This window comes from Rana temporaria, chromosome 9 (genome assembly GCF_905171775.1).
Source record: "Rana temporaria chromosome 9, aRanTem1.1, whole genome shotgun sequence".
In the NCBI taxonomy this organism is placed as follows: Eukaryota; Metazoa; Chordata; class Amphibia; order Anura; family Ranidae; genus Rana; species Rana temporaria.
Window position 1 is genome coordinate 37,748,049 of NC_053497.1, and position 24,854 is coordinate 37,772,902.

Below are 24,854 nucleotides of genomic sequence, written 5' to 3' on the forward strand. Positions count from 1 at the left end.
AACAAGTCTCCTCTCAGTGAAACTCTAGGAAAATAAATGATATAAATAATAACTGAACAAAATATATAAATATTTGCAGGTCCTGAGTAAGAATGTAGTGCTCTACTGTGTAAATAATAAAGTGATTCAACATAATAAATTGATCCGACATAAATCAACTTATAAACATGTGCAAAAAAGAAACAACATGTAAAATCCACATTAATATTGCAATAACAGTGAAGTCCACATCCAAATAGATTTCTAATATACACTTACTGGACACTTTATTGGGTACACCTGTTCAATTGCTTGGTAACACAATTTGCTAATCATCCAATCACATGGCAGCAACTCAATGCATTTAGGCCTCTAGACGTGGTGAAAACAATCTGCTGAAGTTCAAACAGAGCATCAGAATGGGGAAGAAAGAAGATTTAAGTGACTTTGAACGTGGCATGGTTGTTGGTGCCAAACAGGCTGGTGTGAGCATTTAAAAAAATGCTGATCTACTGGGATTTTCGTGCACAATCATCCCTAGGGTTTACAGAGAATGGTGCGAAAAAGCGCGGAAGTTGTGTGGACAAAAATGCCTGGTTGATGTCAGAGGTCAGAGGAGAATGGGCAGTCTGGTTGGATATGATAGAAAGGCACTCGTTACAACCTTGTTACAACCAAGGTATGCAGAATATCATCTCTGAACACACAACACATCGAACCTTAAAACAGATGGGCTACAGCAACCGAAAACCCACACTGGGTGCCACTCCTGTAAGCCAAGAACTTGAAACCAAGGCTACAATTCACACAGACTCACCAAAATTAGACTATAGACATGTAGCAATGTGGACTACAATTGCAAAGCACAACGATTTCCCGTCATTTCTATGTATCGTACTGTCCCTCTAGTGCCCAGCATCATTAACTGACATTATATTTGTAAGCCAAACCAAAAAGATTGTGGGATTAGTAGTTCCTCTGAATGGCAATTGCTTTGCATGACTATACACTCAGACTACATATCCCAGGGATCTTTGCTACCATCAGTGAGACTGCTGAGAAGAGCTTTAAAAGAGGCCAGAGACCCACCCCACACTTTCTTCCTCCTGAGCTTCATGTGTGACGGACCTCTCCAGACTGGGAGGGTGAGGTTGTGTCTTGCTACGCGGGTTACAACATTCCAACCCAGCCGAGAAGGGTCTAGCACTGCTTGCTGTTCGTCAGACTTTGTGCTTCGCTTCAGGTGATTCGTCACAGCCAATCCGCTGCAAGGACATATCTCCAGGAGCCGCTGTCCAGAATCGGACTGGTCGTTGGTGAGAGGGCAATTGCGCACCTTTGCAAACCTTTCCTTGTTACTTCACTTGGACACTGTGTACAGACAGCTTTACCTTGGGAACACTTTACTGCATCTCTATTTGAACACTGTACCTAGACACCTTTAGCCTCAACCATTCAAAAAAATACCATTGCCTTGTTACTGCACCTTTTTGGATATATATATAATGAGCTCCGACTGCCGGAGAAGACCATCAGGCCTGCAACTAGGACATTGCTGTCATTACTGCTTAAATGACCCTCATCCCATTCTTGTTTTGCTTGATCTCTCATTAGGATTAATGGTTAAATAGGCTAGCCTGGGTTTCCCCTTTAGAAGTCTTGCCAGAATGTATGCTTAACTTGTGCTTATCCTTTCGGGTCATGTTCAAGTGGTACTCCATTGTACATACGTGCATATAATATACTGCTATTGCCAAATCGCCTTAACTTGTATTATTGTAGAGGAATTATTCTGCTGAGCTAGGACTGTTATTCAAAGCTCAGTTTATCTATTACCTTCTCTGTGCAACAAGATCTTATTTGAGTTATTGCAGTAAATGTTAATAGAATATAAACGCATTGAGTTGTTTGACATTACTTTAAGGTGGTTCAAAGCTTTCTGAACCCAGAGTGTCTGGTGGCTTGAAATGTTCACAGGGTCATGGTGGTTCAGATGAGCAGCTAAATCCAAGCAGTCCCTAAGGGGGTCATGCTACAGAAGATTGGAAAAAACGTTGCCTGGTCTAATGAGTCTCCATTTCAGCTGCAAAATTCAGATAGTAGGGTCAGAATTTGGTGTAAACAACCTAAAAGCATGGATCCATCCTGCATTGCATCAACGGTTCAGGCTGGCGGTGGTGTAATGGTGCTCAGGATATATTCTTGGCACTCTTCAGGCCCCTTAGTACTAATTGAGGAGGATGGGTGGAGGGCAGGAAAAAACACTGGGGGGCACACAGGGGGACAGCAGAAAGAAGATGGATAGGAGGAGAGGCCGGGGGCGGCTGCATATAAAGGAACCGATCTCTCCATTTTCCCCCACTTCTCCTCCTCTCCCTCCCACAACAATTGTCCGATGGAGCATACAAATGGTCGGATTTTATGACAACAGCCTGTCATCACACAATTCCCATCAGATAAATCGATCATGTATACGAGGCTTAAGACTAAAACGAAATCTAAATTTGCTGCCAAAATTAACACTGCAGCAGGGGCAGACAGCAAATAAAGTACTTTTAGTAATAGGTACATTTTATAAAATGTATTTAATGTTTCATGTTGTACTACCGTACTTCTTCTTTTCACACCCTATCCCTGCTGTAAAAGAACTTACACAGTTTGCATTTAAAAATGATATATTAATAATTACACAGCTGTTTTCGTTTGTGTCTCTGATTTTTTCCTGGCTATAATTCAGCTTGAAGGATATTTGTGTTAGCAATCAGTGTCCTCAGTTCACCTTCTTTTTCATGATCTAACGATTTAACCATTCTTTATAAATGGAGTAGAAGTCTATTTATTAGATTATGTATTTGAAGGTGAACTGATAACGGTTAACTTTGTTTCTATAACAAAGATGCACTCATAAAAGTTAAAACGTTATGTAAGGTTGGGGGTTATTAGCTCTCGTGGTATGGGCGTTTTTTCAGCGATTCACTCCAGCCAGGAACTATGGTTAAGGGCATGGTAGCCCATTTTTATTAAAAAGGCAAAAATAAGTCCAAACAAACGTTTTCCCACGCAGGGGTTCTTCTCCATCAAATATACAATAGAAAATGCTAGTCCACCTCTGGCTCTCTGTAGCAGTACCTCTGCTCTTTATCCTGGTTGCCCAGACCAGCGGACTCCTCAACATAGACCGCTTCCCTTCAGCGTCTACAGCTCTGCCTCTTGCAGTCACCGTTCTGGCTGTCTCCTACAGCCTCTCTGATTCCTGGAGACCTCCTGTCTCTTCCAGGAGCTGTCTCCAACTGGGAGCCATGAGGTCTTCCCACACACTCATTATAAAGGGCTGTGTTCACCTGAGCACACACACCCTGCTGGTAATGAACAAAGCCTGGATTACCAAAACCTGGAGAAAGCTGCAAAAGCAGTCTTCTCCAGTCCACAGCTATGTTCTGTAGTTTTGCACATCTCAAGTGTGCATACCCTGGGTCCATTTTACCATCACAGTAGCTCCTACTGTTACATACCTCCCCCCCTTGTTTTGAACCCGTAGGGGGCGGAACACACAAGCCTGAATCCTTGATTGGGCCTACGCAGCGAACAGCTGGCGCAGAGGTGCCCCAATCTTTTTTTCGGGTGCGTTTCCAGGCACGCCCTATCCTGGATCGGAACGGGGTCCTACCATTCTGTATCCCCAGCCTACTCCCTCTGTCCTTGGGGTTCCTGAACTCATGTTTCTTTTCTGGTGGCCCCCTGCCTTTCCTGCTACTTTTGGGTGTACCAACTTTTGCCAGCTCACACTTTTCCATATCCCAATGTTTGTTCCTCTCCATACTATATTTTAGAGTGTCTCCGGGTACCCCAACTTGTACCTCTTTGTAGGTGAGAGACAAAATATCTGCTTTTGCTGTGTCCGTATCTGGCCCTTCCTTCTTAGTTGTAACGGGTGAGGCAGTATCCGCGCCATTTACAAAACACTGCTCAGCCGCACCTCGGACCACATTAGCAGACATTTCCATCACCGCATCAGGCGGAGAGACCTCTGATGTCTCCAGCAGCCCCCCAGAGTGCCTTCCGTACTGAACTGTATGCGGAAGCACCCTCACAGGAAACTGGGAGATCACCTGCCACACTATCAGAAAGCACTGCACTAACCAGTTCCACTGGTGACTAATTTTAACCGGCACAGGTTGCACTACCTGGCTCCATCCATTGGTACCACGCAGTACCACCACCTCTGACTGTAATGGAGGCACCCAGGTATACAAGGACTGTGCTTTCACCAGTTCAAGCAAATCCACTAGCATATCTGTAATTTCTACACACTCCACATCAATATGCCAAACATTTTTGGGGACCTTAACCTTATTAGAGACATGGAGGGGCTCATTCACTGCAGCTTGGGGGTCCGAGACCTTTAAAGGGGCATCCACCTCACTGGAGGTAGCTACCACAGCCGGATGCTCCCCTGGAACACTGTCCAAATTTAGCATCACTTGTTTCCCCATGTACACTGCATGCTTCATTCTGTCAGTTTCATCACCAACATCCTCATATGACTGCGGCCTCGTCCTAGTCTCCCTCTGAAGGACATCCTGACTCTCTCGCCACTCTGAGGTTTTTAAGTCATGTGACACCTTGCTAAGCTTTGGGCTATTTCCCTCCAACCATTGTTTACCAGGATCCTTCTCAGATCCTAGAAGTTCCTCAAACCTCAGGAAACCTTCCCCAGAATTACCCTCCTGAACCTCTAGGGGGCCTACTTCTGCTATACCTTTTTCCTTTTCTGTGTCAAACCCATCATTCCCTGTCTCGCTACAATTTTCAGGGTTCTCTACAACCAGATCAACTTGACCAAGACCATCATGTCTACCATTATTTTTGATGTCACCCATGGCAACCATACCATCAAAAATCGCCAACATGCTGCATTTTTCATCATGGTCAGAAACATCAATGCATTTGTCATATTTAATTTCACCCATGTTTGGCAGGGCAGTGTCTGGAGAGGAACTGCACCCAGCGGAGTGGTTGCCTCCGGCAGCTTCAGTACACGCAAACTCCACTGGCATGAGATCCTCTGCCAGCAACTGTCCCGACCGCTGAACATCACATAACACAACATTTGGATCTTTGACTACAATCAGTTCACTTATTGCTGTGCCCTCTGGCACTTCCACCAACATCAGCTCATTTGGCATGGCACCATCCATTACCACATCATTAGAACCTTTGTGGATCACAGACATGACCTCTTCTGTGCGTTCGCCGTTACTTGGCGCTTCCATCTTGTGAGCAACATCATCTGCAGCAGCAAATGCACCATTGCATACAAGTTGCTCTGCAGGTCCTTCATCTGGCACTGCAGAAATCATGTCTGCTCCACTCTTACCAACAGAGGCCTTTTCCAACAAAGCCAACAGGCTTTTTGTCCATCTGTCCCAATCTGTTATCTCTGCGCTACCAGAGGGACAGAGTGGCTCAGCAACAGACACATTGCAAACATCACTTTTGTGTAAACCAGACTGTGGTAATACATTTTTAACCATTGCAGGCTGCAATACCACACTCTCACCTTCTGGTGGCGCTTCATTAAATGCATGAAGACCTTCACACCTGTCATTGCCAGACAGCATTAAGACACTTCCATCATGAGTGTTTTCAAACATATTAGTTTTAGCATTTAACATTTCATTATTACCATGTTCAGGTACCGTCTTATCCTTCAGAGTGGCACCATAGCTGTCCCAGGCAACCTCCGGCTCCAAAACGCAGAGCTCCCTGGGGGTTTCTAGGGACACCTCTGTGGCCTTCATCACGGTTGCTAGGGGAGATAGCACATCTTTAACTGTATTCATATCAACATTTATATCTCTAGTGAGGTGCACTAGCCCATTAGCAGCTGGGCCATCAACTTTAGCCAACACAATATCAGTTTTACCCATCACATTGTCATATTCAAGTTTACCACTTGCCTCCCCACTGAACAGGGCACTGCAGCGAGGAAAGTCCTTTTCCACACAGACAGTGGATCTCCCATTTGGGGTCACTGCAACTCCAGTGTGCACATTCACATAGTCAATCTTTTCCATGCATTTACCAGCAACAGTCTTACCGATCACTGTAACGGGGGCTGCCATGTTCATTTGAGTACGTTGTCTTTCACTGGCCAACTCTCCCTGGTGGCCATGGGATGAAACTGCAGCAGCAATTTCTGACTCCTTAGCACCCCCAGGAGGCACAACAAAAAACTCCTTGTTGCCAGGGGAGACGGCAAATATATTTTCACAGGAAACTGGCTCAGCCTCATTATCTCCAGGTGCACCCCAGAATCTAGGGCAAGACAATATTTCATGCCCCAGCTGGCCACATTCCAGGCATGGTACATTTTTACACATATCTTTAATGGGATGCCTCTTTACACCTCCACAGTAGCTCCTCCTTCCGGTTGACATTTGATCTCTCGTTGCCAAGGGAGATGGCACTCTTCCAGCTGTACTTTGCTGACTCTCCCAAACGCAGCGACTTTGCGATCCTTGAAACATTGTTGCTTTCAACTTGCCACGATCCTTTGTCGGCAATTCGTTTCTCACGTGGTTTGCAGACTTGATATCTCCACCGTTGCTACGGGCAACCACATACCTCTCGAACTTTGTATGCGACTTTTGGACACTCCTGGCACTCAAATTAGGTTTTCCAAACATTGTCGCAGACCTTTGTTTGGCCATGTCACCTTGTCTTGGAGACTGAGACAAAGGGCACTTGGAGACAACATGCCCCCACTCACTGCACCGCAAACAGCGCTCTTGCTTCATAGCCTTAGCAGGGCTTCCCCAACTGCATCCTCTTTCAACCTTAGGACTTTGCACATTAACAGCTGGCCTGCTTGTACTAGCGTTACCAGGGGCAACCACATGCACTTCCCCTTTAACTGGCGTTAGTTTAGCAAAAAACAGTCTGCAGTACTCTCCGGCAGGCTCAAACCCCTGCATCATCTTTGCAGTCACTCCACCAAACTTTTGCACCGTCCAGCAAAATGAAGCACTGTCACTTTAAAGCAAGTTGCTTTTCACTTCATGCAAGCTTTACTCAGCTGCACACAGATTGTGCTGTCTCAAGCACACAAACACAGTTCATATAACAGATGAACTTACTTTTGCAGAGATCTCCAGTTCTGCCAAGATTGTCCTTTCACAGGTACATAACCTGCAATGCCTTTTGCCTGGCTGCACTTCCACACACAGCCAACAGTTCCTGACGTGAACTCACTGTGGAGCAAGGACCCGGATGCCACCGTCTTGTGCCCGCATGAATCCACCACTTGTAAGGTTGGGGGTTATTAGCTCTCGTGGTATGGGCGTTTTTTCAGCGATTCACTCCAGCCAGGAACTATGGTTAAGGGCATGGTAGCCCATTTTTATTAAAAAGGCAAAAATAAGTCCAAACAAACGTTTTCCCACGCAGGGGTTCTTCTCCATCAAATATACAATAGAAAATGCTAGTCCACCTCTGGCTCTCTGTAGCAGTACCTCTGCTCTTTATCCTGGTTGCCCAGACCAGCGGACTCCTCAACATAGACCGCTTCCCTTCAGCGTCTACAGCTCTGCCTCTTGCAGTCACCGTTCTGGCTGTCTCCTACAGCCTCTCTGATTCCTGGAGACCTCCTGTCTCTTCCAGGAGCTGTCTCCAACTGGGAGCCATGAGGTCTTCCCACACACTCATTATAAAGGGCTGTGTTCACCTGAGCACACACACCCTGCTGGTAATGAACAAAGCCTGGATTACCAAAACCTGGAGAAAGCTGCAAAAGCAGTCTTCTCCAGTCCACAGCTATGTTCTGTAGTTTTGCACATCTCAAGTGTGCATACCCTGGGTCCATTTTACCATCACAGTAGCTCCTACTGTTACAGTTATTAAAAATAAATCTGTCTTTTAAATTGTTTTTTTATAACATCCAGTTTATTGAAGATGAGTTGGAAAGGTTAAATTCGGGAGTCGCAGCTCCCAACAAGTGTTTACAACAAGTCATAAAGTAGTACAACAATTGGCGCATCGTTGAGAGAAAACTTGGATTAACAGTTGTACTTAACAATAACCGTTAAATGACAGATGTAAATTACACATATCACAGGTTTAGTGCCTGTCAGATAAGCGTCTGTGGTAAGACAAGCTAAAAGTTTCAGTGTGAAGAAAAGAAGATAGCTGTGTAGGGAACACGAGGAGAGAAAGGAAGAAAAAAAAAAAAAGAAGAAAAGGGGATAGAGAAGAGAAGAAGGAAAGAGGGGGGGGGGATCACAGAAGGGGTTGTTCAGGTGTCAACTCTGCCGAATTATCGGAGGAATGCTCGTGTATGGAAGGTAACCCAGAATCAAGCTGAGTGGTTCAGGTCCCACCCAACAATTGTTCGTAAGCCTGAGAATTTAAATTGAACCCAGGGGGACCAGCTTTTAAATTGTTTTAATATTTTACTGTATCTGTTGTTATTTGAGGTTTTGTTTCTTTTTTTTTTTTTTAAATAGACTAAAAAAGGGAGTAACAATAGCAAGTTGAAAATGTAAAGTAACACAAAATCGTGCTTGGTGTTAACAGTGCTATTTTTGCTATATTTTCATATATCAGGGCCAGTGGTGAAAAAAATAACCTTTAAAGCATTTGCAGGCATTTTTGTTGATTTTTTTCTCACTTTTCTGGTGTGTTTTTTTAATGTTATTTAGACAATGGGAGAAAACTTGAAATTGAAAAACTTTGTTGGGGGGGGGGGGGGGGGGGTTATAATAAATTGTTTGGTGATAAGAAATATCAACATTGCGTTAGACATGTGCATTCGTTTTCGTCCGAATTTCGGGTATTTTCGTTATCGTTTTAACAAACAAAAATGAACGCGCAGAATCCGAAACCCGAAAATTCCGATATAAAAAAATGCTTTATTTTAATTTTCGTTGCTACAACAGTTCGATATAGATAAGAGATTCGACATGACAATAGCGATCTGTGTCTATCAAACCTGTGGTCGAATGTGCCTAACCTTAACTCTATTTGTCCAAGATTATTCTACATAGAGAGGAAAGATTCGACATTATAGAGACAGTTTTTGGGAAGACCATTCGACATGAACGACGAAGATTAGACGAAGCAGAGAAAAACATACAAATGTTGAATCTGTCATTGAAGGCTAATGGTGTCTGTCGAAAGTTCCAAGAAGATTCGACAAGTAGCTAAACTGAACATTTTCGGTCAAATGCTCTGCCCATAGGCTATAGAAGAAATTGAATGTTAGTTGACTAGTAATTATAATTTATAAATATAATTATTACTAGTGTCATACAACATTAGAATTCTTCTTTAGCTTGTAGGCAGAACATTCGACCGGAAATGTAGGATTGCGGCATCGTACAGTTTAACTGCTCCGTCAAATCTTCTTAAAACATTCGACAGACACCATAAGCCTTCAATTAACAGATTTGACCTTAACAACTTAAAAACCGCCTAACGCCATTATATACGTCGGCAGAATGGCACGGCTGGGCACAGGCATGTACAGGTACTTCGCCTTTAAGAGCCTAGCCGAGGGTCGTGCACACGCAACTCCGGCGCGCGCACGCAACCGGGTCCGAAGCTCTGTGATCATGCCCGCGGGACCCACGGACCCGATCGCCGCCGGTGTCCCGCGATCGGTCACAGGAGCTGAAGAACGGGGAGAGGTGTTCTTCACTGTTCTTCACTGTGGCAATGTCAGTGATCGTCTGTTCCCTGATATAGGGAACGACGATCACTGACGTCACACGTCCAGCCCCGCCCCCCTAAAGTTAGAAACACACATGAGGTCATACATAACCCCTTCAGCGCCCCCTAGTAGTTAACTCCTAAACAGCAATTGTAATTTTTCCCAGTAATCAGTGCATTTTTATAGCACTTTCGCTGTGAAAATGACAATGGTCCCAAAAATGTGTCAAAATTTTCCGATGTGTCCGCCATAATGTCGCAGTCACGGAAAAAAACGCTGATCGCCGCCATTAGTAGTAAAAAAAAAAATATTAATAAAAATGCCATAAAACTATCCCCTATTTTGTAAACACTATTAGGTAGATTCACGTAGATAGGCCTATCTTTAAGACGGCCTAGCCTAGCCTTTTTAGGCTACACCGCCGTAAATTAGTTAGGCTAGTAGTGATTTTCAAACCACTTACCTGCTAATCTACGGTGGCGTAGCCTAAAACGAGCGGGCGTAAGGGCGCCTAATTCAAATGACTGGGAGGGGGGCGTGTTGTTTCGAAATGAGGCTTGACCTCAAGTTTTTTGACGTTTTTTTACACTGCGCATGCGCCGGGCTACTACATTTCCCAGGGCGCATTGCGACTAAGTACGCCGTACGGGCCTATTGATTTTGACGTGGACGTAAACGACATAACTCCCGATTCGCGGACGACTTACGCAAACGACGTAAAAAATTCGAACCTCGCGGTGGGAACAGCGGCCATACTTAACATTATTATTCCACTAGAGCATAGCTCTAACTTTAGGCGGCCTATCCCTTACGGAAACAACATAAATCGACGGCGTAGGCCTGACGTACGTTTGCGTTCGTTCGTGAATCGGCGTATCCCCTCATTTACATAATCTACGCCGGCCGCAATGGAAGCGCCATCTAGCGGTCAGCCAAAACATTGCAATCTAAGATAGGACGGTGCAAGCCGTCCTATCTTAGATATGTTTAAGTGTATCTCTGTTTGAGAATACACTTAAACATAGGTCGGCTTAGATTCAGAGTTAGGTCGGCTTATCTGTAGATAAGCCGGCCTAACTCTTTGTGAATCTACCTATATACATTTTGTGCAAACCAATCGATAAACGCTAATTGCGATTTTTTTTACCAAAAATAGGTAGAAGAATATGTATCTGCCTAAACTGAGGAAAAATAATGTTTTTTTATATATTTTTGGGGGATATTTATTATAGCAAAAGCAAAATTTTCGCTCTATTTTTGTTTATAGCGCAAAAAATTAAAACCACAGAGGTGATCAAATAACACCAAAAGAAAGCTCTATTTGTGGGAAAAAATTTTGTTTGGGAGCCACATCGCACGACCACGCAATTGTCAGTTAAAGTGACACAGTGCCGAATCGCAAAAACTGGCCAGGTCCTTTACCTGCATAATGGTCCGGGTCTTAAGTGATTAATTAATTCTGATTTTCGGATGAATGCTTTTTATAACGAAACAAAATAAATAAAAATGAATTTCGGGAGTAACTAAATATATTTATTTTTCGGACGAAAACAAAATTTCCGAAACAAAATGTTGCAGTCCGCCCATGTCTACATTGCGTAACATGAGGGCCAGTGGTGAAAAAAAAACCTTTAAAACTTAGTACAGAAAAGCATTTGCAGGCATTTGTGTTGATTTTCTTCTCACTTCTCTGGTCTATTTTTATTCGTTATGCTATTTAGACAATAGGGGGTAAAAGTCCAAATTAAAAAAAAATATATATTTTTTTGGGGGGGGGGGTTATATCAATTGTTTGGTGATAAGAAGGATCAAAAAACAGTAGAAGACAAAAATAAAAAATAATTGCGTGAAACACCTCAACTAATGATAAACTCCACCCAAAAGCAAACAAAAGAATACACAGAACATAAACAGAGACACTCGGGCACAAAGACCTTAAAAACCTCAAAATCATCCTAAAGGTATATGTACTGTAAGGCCCCGTACACACAAGGAGACATGTCCGATGAAAACGGTCCGCAGACCGTTTTCATCGGACATGTCTGCTGGGAGCTTTTGGTCTGATGTGTGTACACACCATCAGACCAAAATCCCCGCGGACAGAGGACGTGGTGACGTAGAAGACACCAACGTTCTCTAACACGGAAGTTCAATACTTCCACGAATGCGTCGAATCAATTTGACGCATGCGCGGGATTTCGGGCCGCTGGTTATACGTCATAACCAGCGGACATGTCCGATGAGTCGTACTAACCATCGGACATGTCCGACGAACATGTTTCCAGCGGACAAGTTTCTTAGCTTGCTAAGAAACTTTTGTCCGCTGGAAACCTGTCCGCTAGGCCGTACACACGGTCAGACATGTCCGCGGAAACTGGTCCGCGGACCAATTTCAGCGGACATGTTTGGTCGTGTGTACGGGGCCTAAATCTTAACCCAAGAACAAAAAAGTAATACATTGCAACTTGGCAGTTCATAATTGTGATGGCTGTATTAGTTCTCTTTTTTTTAGGCGAAGTACATGACTAAGCCCTGAGTGGAAATGAAATGAAATGCGTCAGTCTGGGTGGTCTCTGGGCGAGGACTAATGCAAAGGTCTCTGCTGGCTCCAACTGCTCTCAGCCAAGCATGTGGGAGAGGGGAGAGGGGAGAAGAGCAGCAGATGGCTAATGTTGGTATACATCAGTGGTGTGCACTGGGCAGCTGCCTGGTTCTTTTCATTTTCTGCCAGTCTAGAAGTATTACTGTTGATTTAGCCAGAAATTCAGTGTTTGTTTCACATTAAGGCCCCTTTCACACTGAGGCGTATTTCAGGCGTTTTAGCGCTAAAAATAGCGCATAAATAACGCCTGAAATAATCCTGCCCCAGCATTCTCAATGTGAAAGTCCGAGGGCTTTCACACTGAGGCGATGCGCTGGCGGGAGGAAAAAGAATATCCTGCAAGCAGCATCATTGGAGCGGTAAAGGAGCTGTGTGTATACCGCTCCTTTACTGCTCCTTCCCATTGAAATCAATGGGACAGCACGGCTATACCGCCTGCAAACCCCGCGGTGTAACCGCGGTTTGCAGGCGGTATTAACCCTTTTTCGCCCGCTAGCGGGGGTTAAATCCGCACCGCTAGCGGCCGAATATTGCGGTAAATATGATAGTATTTACCGCACCTCCCGTGCCCAGTGTGAATTGGGCCTAAGTATAATAAAAGTCATGCTGAAATCATTATGATGAAATAAACTTACCTTTTCCTCTAAAAAAATCGTCAAAAGCTGGAACCCTTCCACGCCCACCAAATTCCTCTGCTCGGTCCAGTAATGCCTCTTTTACAGTATCATAACCAGTTAGAACGACAATAGGACTATGGCCAAAATAAACAGTATATACCGATCCATATTTCTCGGCAAACTGAAATAGAATATGTGTTTTTTTAGATTTGTCATACATTATTCAATAAAAAAAATCTAGGTTCTTAATGACTACAAATTTTAAAAATGTGCAGACTGGAAGAACCATCACTGTTCATAATAACTTTGCTTTACCAACCAATATACCTTGCCCATCACTTTCCCAATAAAAAAACGGAATGATGGTGGTTGAAAAAGACCGCAGCTTTCTTGATTTAAAACCATATCTGTCCAACAATAACAGCAAACTAAATGATACAGTTAGCAATAACCAACCAAGCAAGATCAATAGATTTTTGTTGAACTTACCAAACAAATGTAACTACAGTAAAACCTTGGATTGCGAGCATAATTAGTTCCAGAAACATGCTTGTATTCTAAAGCACTCGTAAATCAAAGCAAATTTCCCCATAAGAAATAATGGAAACTCAGATGATTTGTTCCACAACCATTTATTCATATTTCCTTCAGTTTATAGTCCACAAGGTGATTAGAAGCAAAATCCAGCAGGAGCCACAGAGTATAAAAGAGAAGAGAGGCGCCATACATACTGCATTTTTGACCTGGGTTTGGGGTGTCATTAAGATTGAATGCTCTAAAGCCCCGTACACACGACCGGTTTTCCTGCCAGGAAAACTGCGGGGAGAGCTTTTGGCTGGGAATCCCAGCCGTGTGTATGCTTCCTCGCAGTTTTCCCGACAGGAAAACTGTCGGGAATCCTGGCGGGAAAATAGAGACCCTGCTCTCTATTTTCCTGCCGGGATTCCCGCCGATTTTAAACCCTGCAGTTTTCCCATGGGGAAACACTGCGAAGGAGAATACACATGGCTGGAATTCCTGGCCAAAGCTCTCCCCGCAGTTCTTCCAATGGGAAACCCGGCCGTGTGAAACTTACCGAGCAGGTTCTGGGGTTTCCCGTCGAGATTCCAGGTGGACTTTATACCGCCAGGATCCCGGTCGTGTGTACAGGGCTTAAACGTGTAGTCAATCAATACAAATGTAAATAAATATATTGTGAACAATTTATGAAAAAAATTAAAAATGTCCAATAATATGAATACATTTGCCAATAAATGAATGAAATACAGTCATTAATTCAATGACCACCAAATAGCCAAAGTGTCCCTTAACCACTTCCAGACCTGCGCACGACGATGTACGTCCTATTGTTAAAGATTGATATCTCGGTAACGGCAGCAGCTGCTGCCACAACCGAGGTATCGATCTTTAGTGTGCGCGGTCCGGTACACGATAACGGTGGTCTCTGCGGCGGATTCGCCGCGAGATCGCCGTTATCGGTGGCGGGAGAGGGGCCCCCCCCTCCCGCCGCTCTTACGTGCCCTCCGCCGCTTACCGGAGCCGTCGGTAGCGGCGGAGGAGATCGGGACCGTTCGGCAGCTGAGCGGGGACGAGAAAAATCTCCTTCGCCTGTCCCCATAGCTCTGCTGGGCGGAAGTGACGTCAAAACGTCAGTCCCGCCCAGCCTCTTAAAGAGACAATTTTTTTTTTTGTCATTTGAAAAAATTACAGTTTCAAATTTTTTATTTTTTTTTGCATTTTAGTCTAATTATGAGATCTGAGGTCTTTTTGACCCCAGATCTCATATTTAAGAGGACCTGTCATGCTTTTTTCTATTACAAGGGATGTTTACATTCCTTATAATAGGAATAAAAGTGATCAATTTTTTTTTCAGTGTAAAAAGTAATAAAATAAATAAAAATAAATAAGAAAACCAAAAAAAAAATGTTTTAAAGCGCCCCGTCCCGACGAGCTCGCGCACAGAAGCGAACGCATACGCGAGTAGCGCCCGCATATGAAAACGGTGTTCAAATCACACAAGTGAGGTATCGCCGCGATCATTAGAGCGAGAGCAATAATTCTAGCCCTAGGCCTACTCTGTAGCTCAAAAAATGCAATCTCTAGAATTTTTTAAACATCGCCTATCGAGATTTTTAAGGGTAAAAGTTTGACGCCATGCCACGAGCGGGCGCAATTTTTAAGCGTGACATGTTGGGTATCATTTTACTCGGTGTAACATTATCTTTCACAATATATAAAAAAATTGGGCCGAATTTATTGTTGTCTTATTTTTTAATTCCAAAAGGTGAATATTTTCCAAAAAAAGTGCGCTTGTAAGACCGCTGCGCAAATATGGTGTGACAAAAAGTATTGGAATGACCACTATTTTATTCTCTAGGGTGTTAGAAAAAAATATATATAATGTTTGGGGGTTTTAAGTAATTTTCTAGCAGAAAAAACTGTTTTAGTCTTGCAAACACCAAATCTAAAAAACACCAAAGGTCTGGAAGTGGTTAATGAATTAAAATTAAAAAGTTCAATCATAAAAAAAGTGAAAGCTGAAGAACATGCAAAAAAAAATCTTTCTTTATTCCACCAACACTGTTTACCGATGACACCACTGCTTACAGGAAAGTTAGACCATAAAAAAAGAAAAAGCCCAGATGGATGGATGGATAGTGGATGCTTAGCCTCTAACTAAAATTGATAAATTTATTTTATTCATTTTTAATTCATATTTATGCAGATCTATTTTGGTGTTTTTTGATTTTTAATTTTATACTATATATTTATTTACATATGTACTGATTGACAGCACTACATGTTTATAGTATTCATGTTAAATAATATTCTTTGAAGTGTAAATTTTAGTGATAGCAGCTCAGTTTTTTATTATTTATTAGGCACTTTTAGCACACGCTCATTTTTGGTTTTCTGTCATTAAGATTACACTGACGCCCTCTGCAGATTAGACATGTGCACAACAAAAAATGTCGTATTTTTTTGTTTCGTTTCGTCTCGTTCCGTAGATTCGTAAAGATTCGTAATTTTCGTAAGTTTCCTATTCGGACCCATTCGTATTTCGTAAGACGCAAGTTTTCCAATTCGTAACAGTTTTATTTTCGTTTATACTGAATGATTCGTAATTCTGTCTAAATTATTTTCGTTGATTCGAAATTCGTAATTTTGTTAGATAATAATTTTCGTTTAATGGATTCATAATTTTGTACTTTCGTAAATACATAGCAACACGCGGCTAATCCATATTAAGATAGACTTTCTCTTAAGCCCCGTACACACGGTCGGACTTTTCGCCAACAAAAGTCAAAATGAGCGTTTTCCAAAAAATCCGACCGTGTGTACGCTCTATCGGACAAACTTTTTCGGTTTCAAAAGTCTGGCCAACTCCCTTCAGACAAAAATCCACGGAAAGGTTTGTTTGAAGTCCGATCGTGTGTACGAGGCTTTACACTGTCCAATGTGACTCAGCACAAAAGAGATAAGCTGATTGGCTAAGATATTAAGTAAGATACATCACTCACTAACTACACTGCCCAGTGCCCATTCGAAAGAACGATACAAGTACACATATTTACGAACAGACAAAGAAACGCATTTACAAAACACACAAATTAAAATACGAACATACGAATGAAAATACGAACAAAGGCCCAGATTCTCAAAGGCGTTACGACGGCGCAACACCATTTGCACCGTCGTAACACCTCATCTGGCCCCGGGTATCTATGCGACTGATTCTTAGAATCAGTTACGCATAGATACCCATTAGATCTGACAGGCGTAAGGCTCTTACGCTGTCAGATCTAAAATGCAATTTTGTTTCCCACCGCTAGGTGTCGCGGACGTAGTTTTCCCCGTCGCTTATGTAAATTAGCAAATTACGGCGATTCCCGAACGTACGCGCACTCGACGCAGAGAATTTACGTAGTTTCCGTAGCCATTCCGACGCGTAAAGTTGCCCCTGCTATTATGAGGGGCAACCAATGTTAAGTATGGCCGTCGTTCCCGCGTCAAAATTTAAAAAAATTACGTTGTTTGCGTAAGACGTCCGTGAATGGCGCTGGACGCCATTTACGTTAACGTCTAAGCAAATGACGTCTGTGCGACGTCATTTAGCGCAATGCACATCAGGTAATTTACCTGACGGAGCATGCGCAGTGCGCTCGGCGCGGGAGCGCGCCTAATTTAAATGGTGCCCGCCCCATTTGAATTGGGCCGGCTTGCGCCGAGCGATTTAACGATACACCGCCGCAAGTTTACAGGTAAGTGTTCTGAGAATCAGGCTGTAAACCTGTAAACCTGCGGCGGTGTAACGTAAATCACATACGTTACGCTGCCCAGGAGCAACGTAAATGTATGAGAATCTGGGCCAAAGGATTTAAAATACAGAATGCAAATCGTTCGTTATAGATGTAATTTTCGTTCTTTTGTTTTTTTGGTGTTTCGTATTTTAGTAAGATTGTCCAATCATACGTTCGTATTTTCGCTTGTTCGTTATTTTGCTTATTCGTAATTCCGTAAATTTCGTATTTTGGTTCTTTCAGCTTTTCGGATGTTCGAATTGATCCGAATGTGCGAATACCAACAAATTTGCATGAAAATACATTTGTTACGAACGGGAACGCACATGTCTACTGCAGTACGACTTCAATGGGGTATGGGAAACACACACGGAAAACGGTTTCCCACACTGCATTCTGCGAACCCAGGCTAATAGCTGGTAAAATTTGCTTGTCTAATTAAATCTAAAACCAAACTTGACAATATCAACTTCAGCTACAACCATTTTAATTTATACATTGTTTTTTTATTGGGCACTAGCCATTTTTAATAAAGCAGGCAAAGAGCCATTATGAGAAAGTTTTGGTTTGCTTTACCGATATAAAGATGTTTGGTCTAAGGGCTCTTTCACACGTCAGCTCAGTTTTTTAGATCAGTTTTTTTTTCATCAGTTGATCCGTTTTTCCATCAGTTTTTCGTCCGTTTTCCGTCAGTTTTTCATCAGTTTTTCCATCAGTTTTTCCATCCGTTTTTTCATCCGTTTTTTTTTTTTGGGGGCTTTTTACATATTTTGATGAAAAACGGATGTTAGCGGATCGGATGGTAAACGGATCATCCGCTAACGTCCGTTTTTCGTCCGTTCCGTTTTTTTGACGGAAGAAAAATAGGGTTTTCTTCCGTCCAAAAAAACGGAACTTAACGCAGACGGATGCTAACGGACGTTAGCGGATGCTCATCCGCTAACGGACGTTAACCCATAGGGAAGCATCGCGGTCCGTTAACGGACGTCCAAAAAACGGACGAACGGAACGGACGTGTGAAAGAGCCCTAAATGAGGAGCTTCATACTTTGTGCATGTTAATTGAAAAATACGAGTTTCTGGTAAAAAGTTACCAAAATGTTACCAATACCAAAGTTTCTTAGCACACCTAATCAATACCAAGCACACAAGCATTAGATGAGCTCCATCTCGGTAAGCAGAGATTTTCCTAACTCTGTGGTAGATCTCTACAACAAATTCAGAATCTTCCTTCTACTACACAGAAAATAGAATCATTTTTATAACACATAGGGAGTTATTTACAAAAGGCAAACCACTTTACACTACAAGTGCACTTGTAAGTGCAGTCGTTGTAGGTCGCTGTAGGTCTGAGGGGAAGCTCTGAAATGAAGGGAAGCTCTGCTGATTTTATCATCCACTCACGTGCAAGCACAAATTCTGTTTTTATTTTCCTTGTATGTCCCCCTCAGACTGTCCCCCAGTGACTGCACTTCCTAGCACTTGTAGTGCAAAGTGTATTTGCCTTTTGTTCTTACCCAAGCCTCAGAGAAAAATGTTGATACTATAGCCAGATCTCATAATGCCTCCAATCCTCTATGAGATCTGCTGTCTAAACAATGAAACCAGGGGGCAGATCCTCAAAGAAATTACGCCAACGTATCTGTTGATACGCCGCGTGATTTCAAATTTTGCACGTCGTATCTTTGTTTTGGTATCCACCAAACAAGATACGACGGCATCTGTGTTAGATCCGACAGGCGTACGCCTTAGTACGCTGTCGGATCCAAGATGCAATTTTCCGGCGCCCGCTGGGTGGCGTTCACGTCGTAATCTGCGTCGAGTATGCAAATTAGCTTTTTCTGACGATCCACGAACGTACGAGCGGCCGTCGCATTCCTTTTACGTAGTTTCCGTTCGACTTTTTCCGGCGTATAGTTAAAGCTGCCATCTGGTCAATGTCAAGTATGGCCGTCGTTCCCGCGTATAATTTTAAAAATTTTACGTCGTTTTGCGTAAGTCCTCCGTGAATGGGGCTGGACGCCATTTACGTTCACGACGAAAACAATGACGTCCTTGCGACGTCATTTGGAGCAATGCACCTGGGAGTTTTGACGGACGGGGCATGCTCAGTTCGTTCGGCGCGGGGACGCGCTTCATTTAAATGAAACACGCCCCCTACTCGCCGCATTTGAATTCCGCGCCCTTACGCCGCGAGAAATACACTACGCCGCCGTAACTTACGGCGCAAATTATTTCTGGATTCAAACCAAAGCCAGGTAAGTGACGGCGGCGTACCGTATCTCAGATACTCTGCGCCGGTGCAGATCTTTGAGGATCTGCCCCCAGATCTCTAGATTAAATTTCCATTAAAACTGACCTCCATTAGAGATTTGACTAGTTTCCCTCTCCTCATCTGTAGGGCATTGCCTACAATGGGCAGTGGTGTAGGTCCTGGTGGTAGGTTACGTCTCCGATACATGGCATTCCATGATGAGTAGAGGATACTGGAGATGATCAGAGCCAGGAGCACGGTGCTTATCCATGTGATGTCCATGTTGTACAGGAGCAGAATGTCAGAATACTCTACAGAACCACTTTTATGAAGTGAATAAATAATTCCTGTATCAAAAATTTACTTTTCCTGGCACAGCTTGCCTTGGTTGTGTAACTAATGAAATATTTGCAGCTGCAAACATTTTCAGCCATTGGTTGGCATTATTCTTATATTCAGCTCTGTGATAGTATTTAACTATTGCAAAACACAAGATGCAAAGTCTACAACTGTAGAGCATATTTAATCCTTTATTGTCCTGGCTGGCAGAAAGAGAACCAGCAGCTTTTCTGTGATTAGTCCTGTGCAGTTACTATGCCTTCACTTTTTGTGTTATAGAATACAGTTCTAAGTGCCGAAGGTATGTCTCCTTTGAGTTATACGGTATATACTCGAGTATAAGCCGAGTTTTTCAGCATATTTTTTTGCACTGAAAATGCCCCCCTCGGCTTATACTCGAGTCACCTCTTTGCGCCTGATCTCCCGGACTTTGGGGACCCGGTACCGGCACACATGTAGCCCCACTCTTCCTCTACAAGTGTGCAAAGTTTGTTATCCGGGGGACCTACAGCCGGGGAGACTCCACTGTTAAACTGTAATTTCTCTGGTGACTTTGGGGACCAGGACCCAGAACTTGGCACACTTGTAGCCCCATTTCTCCTCTACAAGTGTGCAAAGTTTGTTGTCTGGGGGACCTACGGCTGGGAAACACCGATTTTTCAAAGCCAGACACCCCTTCCATAGACTCCCATGTTAAACATCAGTCTAGTCATGGGCACAGTGAGGCATGGGGACAGTGAGGCATGGACACAGTGAGGCATGGACACAGTGAGGCAAAGTGAGGCACAGTGAGGCATGTAGATGGACATCGGGTGCCTCGGCTTATATTCGGGTCGGCTTATACTCAAGAATATACGTTATGTTCTTTGTAAGAGTCAAAACTCTGTCAAAAGGAAACAGTAGTTTACATACTTGCCAAATAATGCTAAGTTATGATTAGTACAGGCTTCGGACTTTCTCCCACAATCTTGCAATGGTTAAAGATTTCTCCATTAGAGATGAGGTTCAGGTTTGGTGCCACCATTGGTTCAAAGTGAACCCTGCGTGTTCAAAGTTTATGGTCTCAGCAAAAGAAGGCAGGAATTTTCCATACTAAATACTTTGTAACCATAATGCACTGCTTGGCCCCTAAATTTAGGTCAGCTGGTATAGAAGGGCCAATAAGGAGCTTTTAGATAAGCCAGCCCCCTCACTATAAAAGGGTAAGGTCACAACAGCCATATTGACAGCGTGCTTTAGCTGTAATAGGGAAAACTTAGGGATTGCTGCTGAGAAGCTGCTTAATGCTGCGTACACACAATCAAAATTTCCGACAAGAAAAGTTCAATGCAAGCTTTTGGTTGGAAATTCCGACTGTGTAGACCCCATCTGACTTTTTCTGTCGGGATTTCCGACAGCAAAAATTTGAGAGCTGGTTCTCAATTTTTCAGATGGGAAAAGTTCTTGTTGGAAATTCCGATTGTCTGTATGCAATTCCGATGCGCAAAAATCCTATGCATGCGGAATCGATCCAACGTATGCTCCGAATCAACTTAATTTTTTTCGGCTCGTCGTGGTGTTGTAGGTCGCCGCGTTCTTGACGGTCGGAATTTTGTGTGACTGTGTTTGCAACACAAAGTTTGAGCCAAAATTCCGTCGGAAAAAATCTAGGGTTTTCTTGGCTTATAGGCATTGGCAGTTCTGTTAACCCCTTCACACCTAAGGGTAAAACAAATCTAAATGCCTAAGCACAATTTTGTAATTTTGACATGTGTTAGTAAAACTGTACATATCATCACAACTGCTTTGTGCATCCAGGTGGATTATACCACATTTTTTTCAGGACAAATTGGCAGGGCTTTTTTTCAGGTGGAATTTGGTGGAACACAGTTCCAGCACCTCTGGCTCAGACCCTTTAGTGCAGGAGTGGGCAATTATTTTTTCGATGGGGCCACATGAGAAACTAAAAATATTTTGAAGAGCCGGGCCAAAAGGCTAAACTCAATACTGCATAAAATAAATTGTATTTCTTTATAAAAAGCAGTAAATATCATTGTTGGACAACTGGTACGAGTACTTGTTATAGACATGGCACAGGAGGGGGACAGAGGCTGGGGACATGGCACAGGAGGGGGACAGAGGCTGGGGACATGGCACAGGAGGGGGACAGAGGCTGGGGACATGGCACAGAAGGGGGACAGAGGCTGGGGACATGGCACAGGAGGGGGACAGAGGCTGGGGACATGACACAGGAGGGGGACAGAGGCTGGGGACATGACACAGGAGGGGGACAGAGGCTGGGGACATGACACAGGAGGGGGACAGAGGCTGGGGACATGACACAGGAGGGGGACAGAGGCTGGGGACATGACACAGGAGGGGGACAGAGGCTGGGGACATGACACAGGAGGGGGACAGAGGCTGGGGACATGACACAGGAGGGGGACAGTGGCTGGGGACATGACACAGGAGGGGGACAGAGGCTGGGGACATGACACAGGAGGGGGACAGAGGCTGGGGACATGACACAGGAGGGGGACAGAGGCTGGGGACATGACACAGGAGGGGGACAGAGGCTGGGGACATGACACAGGAGGGGGACAGACGCTGGGGACATGACACAGGAGGGGGACAGACGCTGGGGACATGACACAGGAGGGGGACAGACGCTGGAGACATGACACAGGAGGGGGACAGACGCTGGGGACATGACACAGGAGGGGGACAGACGCTGGGGACATGACACAGGAGGGGGACAGACGCTGGGGACATGACACAGGAGGGGGACAGACGCTGGGGACATGACACAGGAGGGGGACAGACGCTGGGGACATGACACAGGAGGGGGACAGACGCTGGGGACATGACACAGGAGGGGGACAGACGCTGGGGACATGACACAGGAGGGGGACAGAGGCTGGGGACATGGCAGAGAGGCTGCAAATAAATTATCATATCACTTCTTCACATCATCAGTATGCTGTGTCTTCCTCCTGTGCCCCTTTCACCTCTCCACAGATCTGACCTGTGGAGAGGTGAAAGGGGCACAGGAGGAGGACACAGCATACTGATGATGTCTAGGTACAGTAGGATAGCACTTCACACTCTGCTGCTGGACTGAGGAGGACTCACCAGACAAGGCCAGGGCAGTGGCACTGAGGGCAGGCAGCAGGCGTCGCGAGAAGTCCTACTCCAACGAAGAGAGTGGAGACCAGGGTCCACTCCAGGTCCGGGCACCAGCATGGCGGCTGGCCGACTGCTACAGTCAGTCAGTCGGGCGGGCAGAGCAGGCAGGCAGGCAGGCGCACTGGTCGGTCTCCGTCTGCCTTCACTCAGTCCACTCCGTCACAGTGGGGGTGCGTCTGCAGTGTGTCCACTACATCTGCTGCTGTGTGCTATCCCGCCGGTGCCGCTCTCCACAGAGTCCACACATTCTACGATGTTCCTCAGTTTCCCCCCGCTGCTCTATTGAATAGGCTGGCAGCAGTGTTGTTAGCGCGAAAATGCGCTTTGATAATTGGCTGTGCGGCGGGTGGTGGTGGGCTGGGCGGTCAGAGATGGCGAGGCTATGCATAATGTAGGAGGACTAGACGCTGCCTGCGCTGCGGCTCACATTCGGATCTTTTTACGGGCACATTTCCCTTATTACGGACTTTTACGAAAAGGGAAAAAGTGCCTTTTATTTACGCACTGTCCGTAATTCTACGGACGGTTGGCAAATGGCAACACTGCCCGGGGGCCGGATTAAAAGGTCCGCCGGGCCGTAGTTTGCCCAGGTCTGCTTTAGTGCCTGCTCATCACAATCACTTGTAAACACAGAAGTCCAGTGTCTGTGTTTACATGTGACAGCTCTGCACTCTGTGTGTAACCCTATTAAACTCTTCACTCCGTATGTAATACAATAGTGGTATTTAATGCCCCTTTAAGACCCTCCTACTCTTTGTGAAATCTGACCACACCCACTATTTGATAAGATTTGTGTGTGTGTGTAGGGGAGGGGTTTTGCGGGGGTTGTGGTTGAGTTCCAGCGCCTATTGTTTGAGAAAAAAAGCCCAGCAAATTGGGCTTTCCTTTGGTAGTAAATAGTTGTGGATATCTTCTGATTTATTATTATCAAATGAAACTGGCCCAAAATAGTAAAAAAATATGTACCGTATTTGCCGGTGTATAAGACGACCGGGTTTCTCGGCAGAATTCAGCCAGAAACTTGATGGGAGACGTATTCTGCCGAGAAAACCGGTCGTGTGTACACTTTTCGCCGAGGAAACCGACGAGGATCTCGTCGGGCCAAAAAGAGAACATGTTCTCTATTTCCTCGTTAGTCAATGGGAAAAGTTGGCTCGCCGAGATCCTCGGCGGCTTCACAAGGAACTCGACAAGCAAAACGATGTGTTTTGCCCGTCGAGTTTCTCGGACGTGTGTATAGGGCCTAAGACGACCCCCTATTTTTCCAGGAAAAATGTTGGTTTTGGGATATACTCGCCGTATAAGACAACCCCCTTCCTACTAGTCTGTCTGGAAACTGAGGGGTAGCCAGAACAACCACTTTTTTCAGCTTTTTTCAAATCTCACTGTGCCATTACATTACATGCCTCCACTGTGCCACTACATGCCTCCACTGTGCCATTACATTCCTCCACTGTACCATTACATGCCTCCACTGTGCCATCACATGCCTCCACTGTGCCATCACATGCCTCCACTGTGTCATTACATGCCTCCACTGTGCCATTGCCGACCTCACTGTGCCGGCCAAGACGATCTCCCTTCCTTATTTTGTTTTCAGATTTTGGGTTTCAGGCTGCGGGCATCCATGATTCGAAAGCCGCGCTTCCTCCTCAGACTGTTCCGTGATAGGCGGAACACTAATTTTCCCAGCATAGCCTCTGTTCAGTGTTCCGCTTATCACAGATGTCCTCTCGTCCGAGGATGAGAAGGCATCCGTGATAGACGGAACACTGAACAGAGGCCCTGCTGGGAAAATGAGTGTTCCGCCTATCACGGAACAGTCTGAGGAGGAGGCGCGGCTTTTGAATCATGGATGCCCGCAGCCTGACTGAGACAGGTACCGGCGT

The 24,854-nt window shown here is 44.6% G+C and overlaps 1 protein-coding gene across 1 annotated transcript in view; it reads right to left on the bottom strand.

Moving 5' to 3' along the window:
* LOC120913328 (cytochrome P450 2G1-like) overlaps nucleotides 1-19,803 on the bottom strand; it is a 40,396-nt gene extending 20,593 nt beyond the window's left edge. The window contains exons 1-2 of the mRNA XM_040323199.1: nucleotides 19,567-19,803; nucleotides 12,926-13,088 (exon numbers count right to left, since the gene is read on the bottom strand). Coding sequence (XP_040179133.1) covers nucleotides 12,926-13,088; nucleotides 19,567-19,743 — 340 coding nt within the window. The 5' untranslated portion in view covers nucleotides 19,744-19,803. The remainder of the gene's footprint in view (nucleotides 1-12,925; nucleotides 13,089-19,566) is intronic.
* Nucleotides 19,804-24,854: the final 5,051 nt, after the last annotated feature.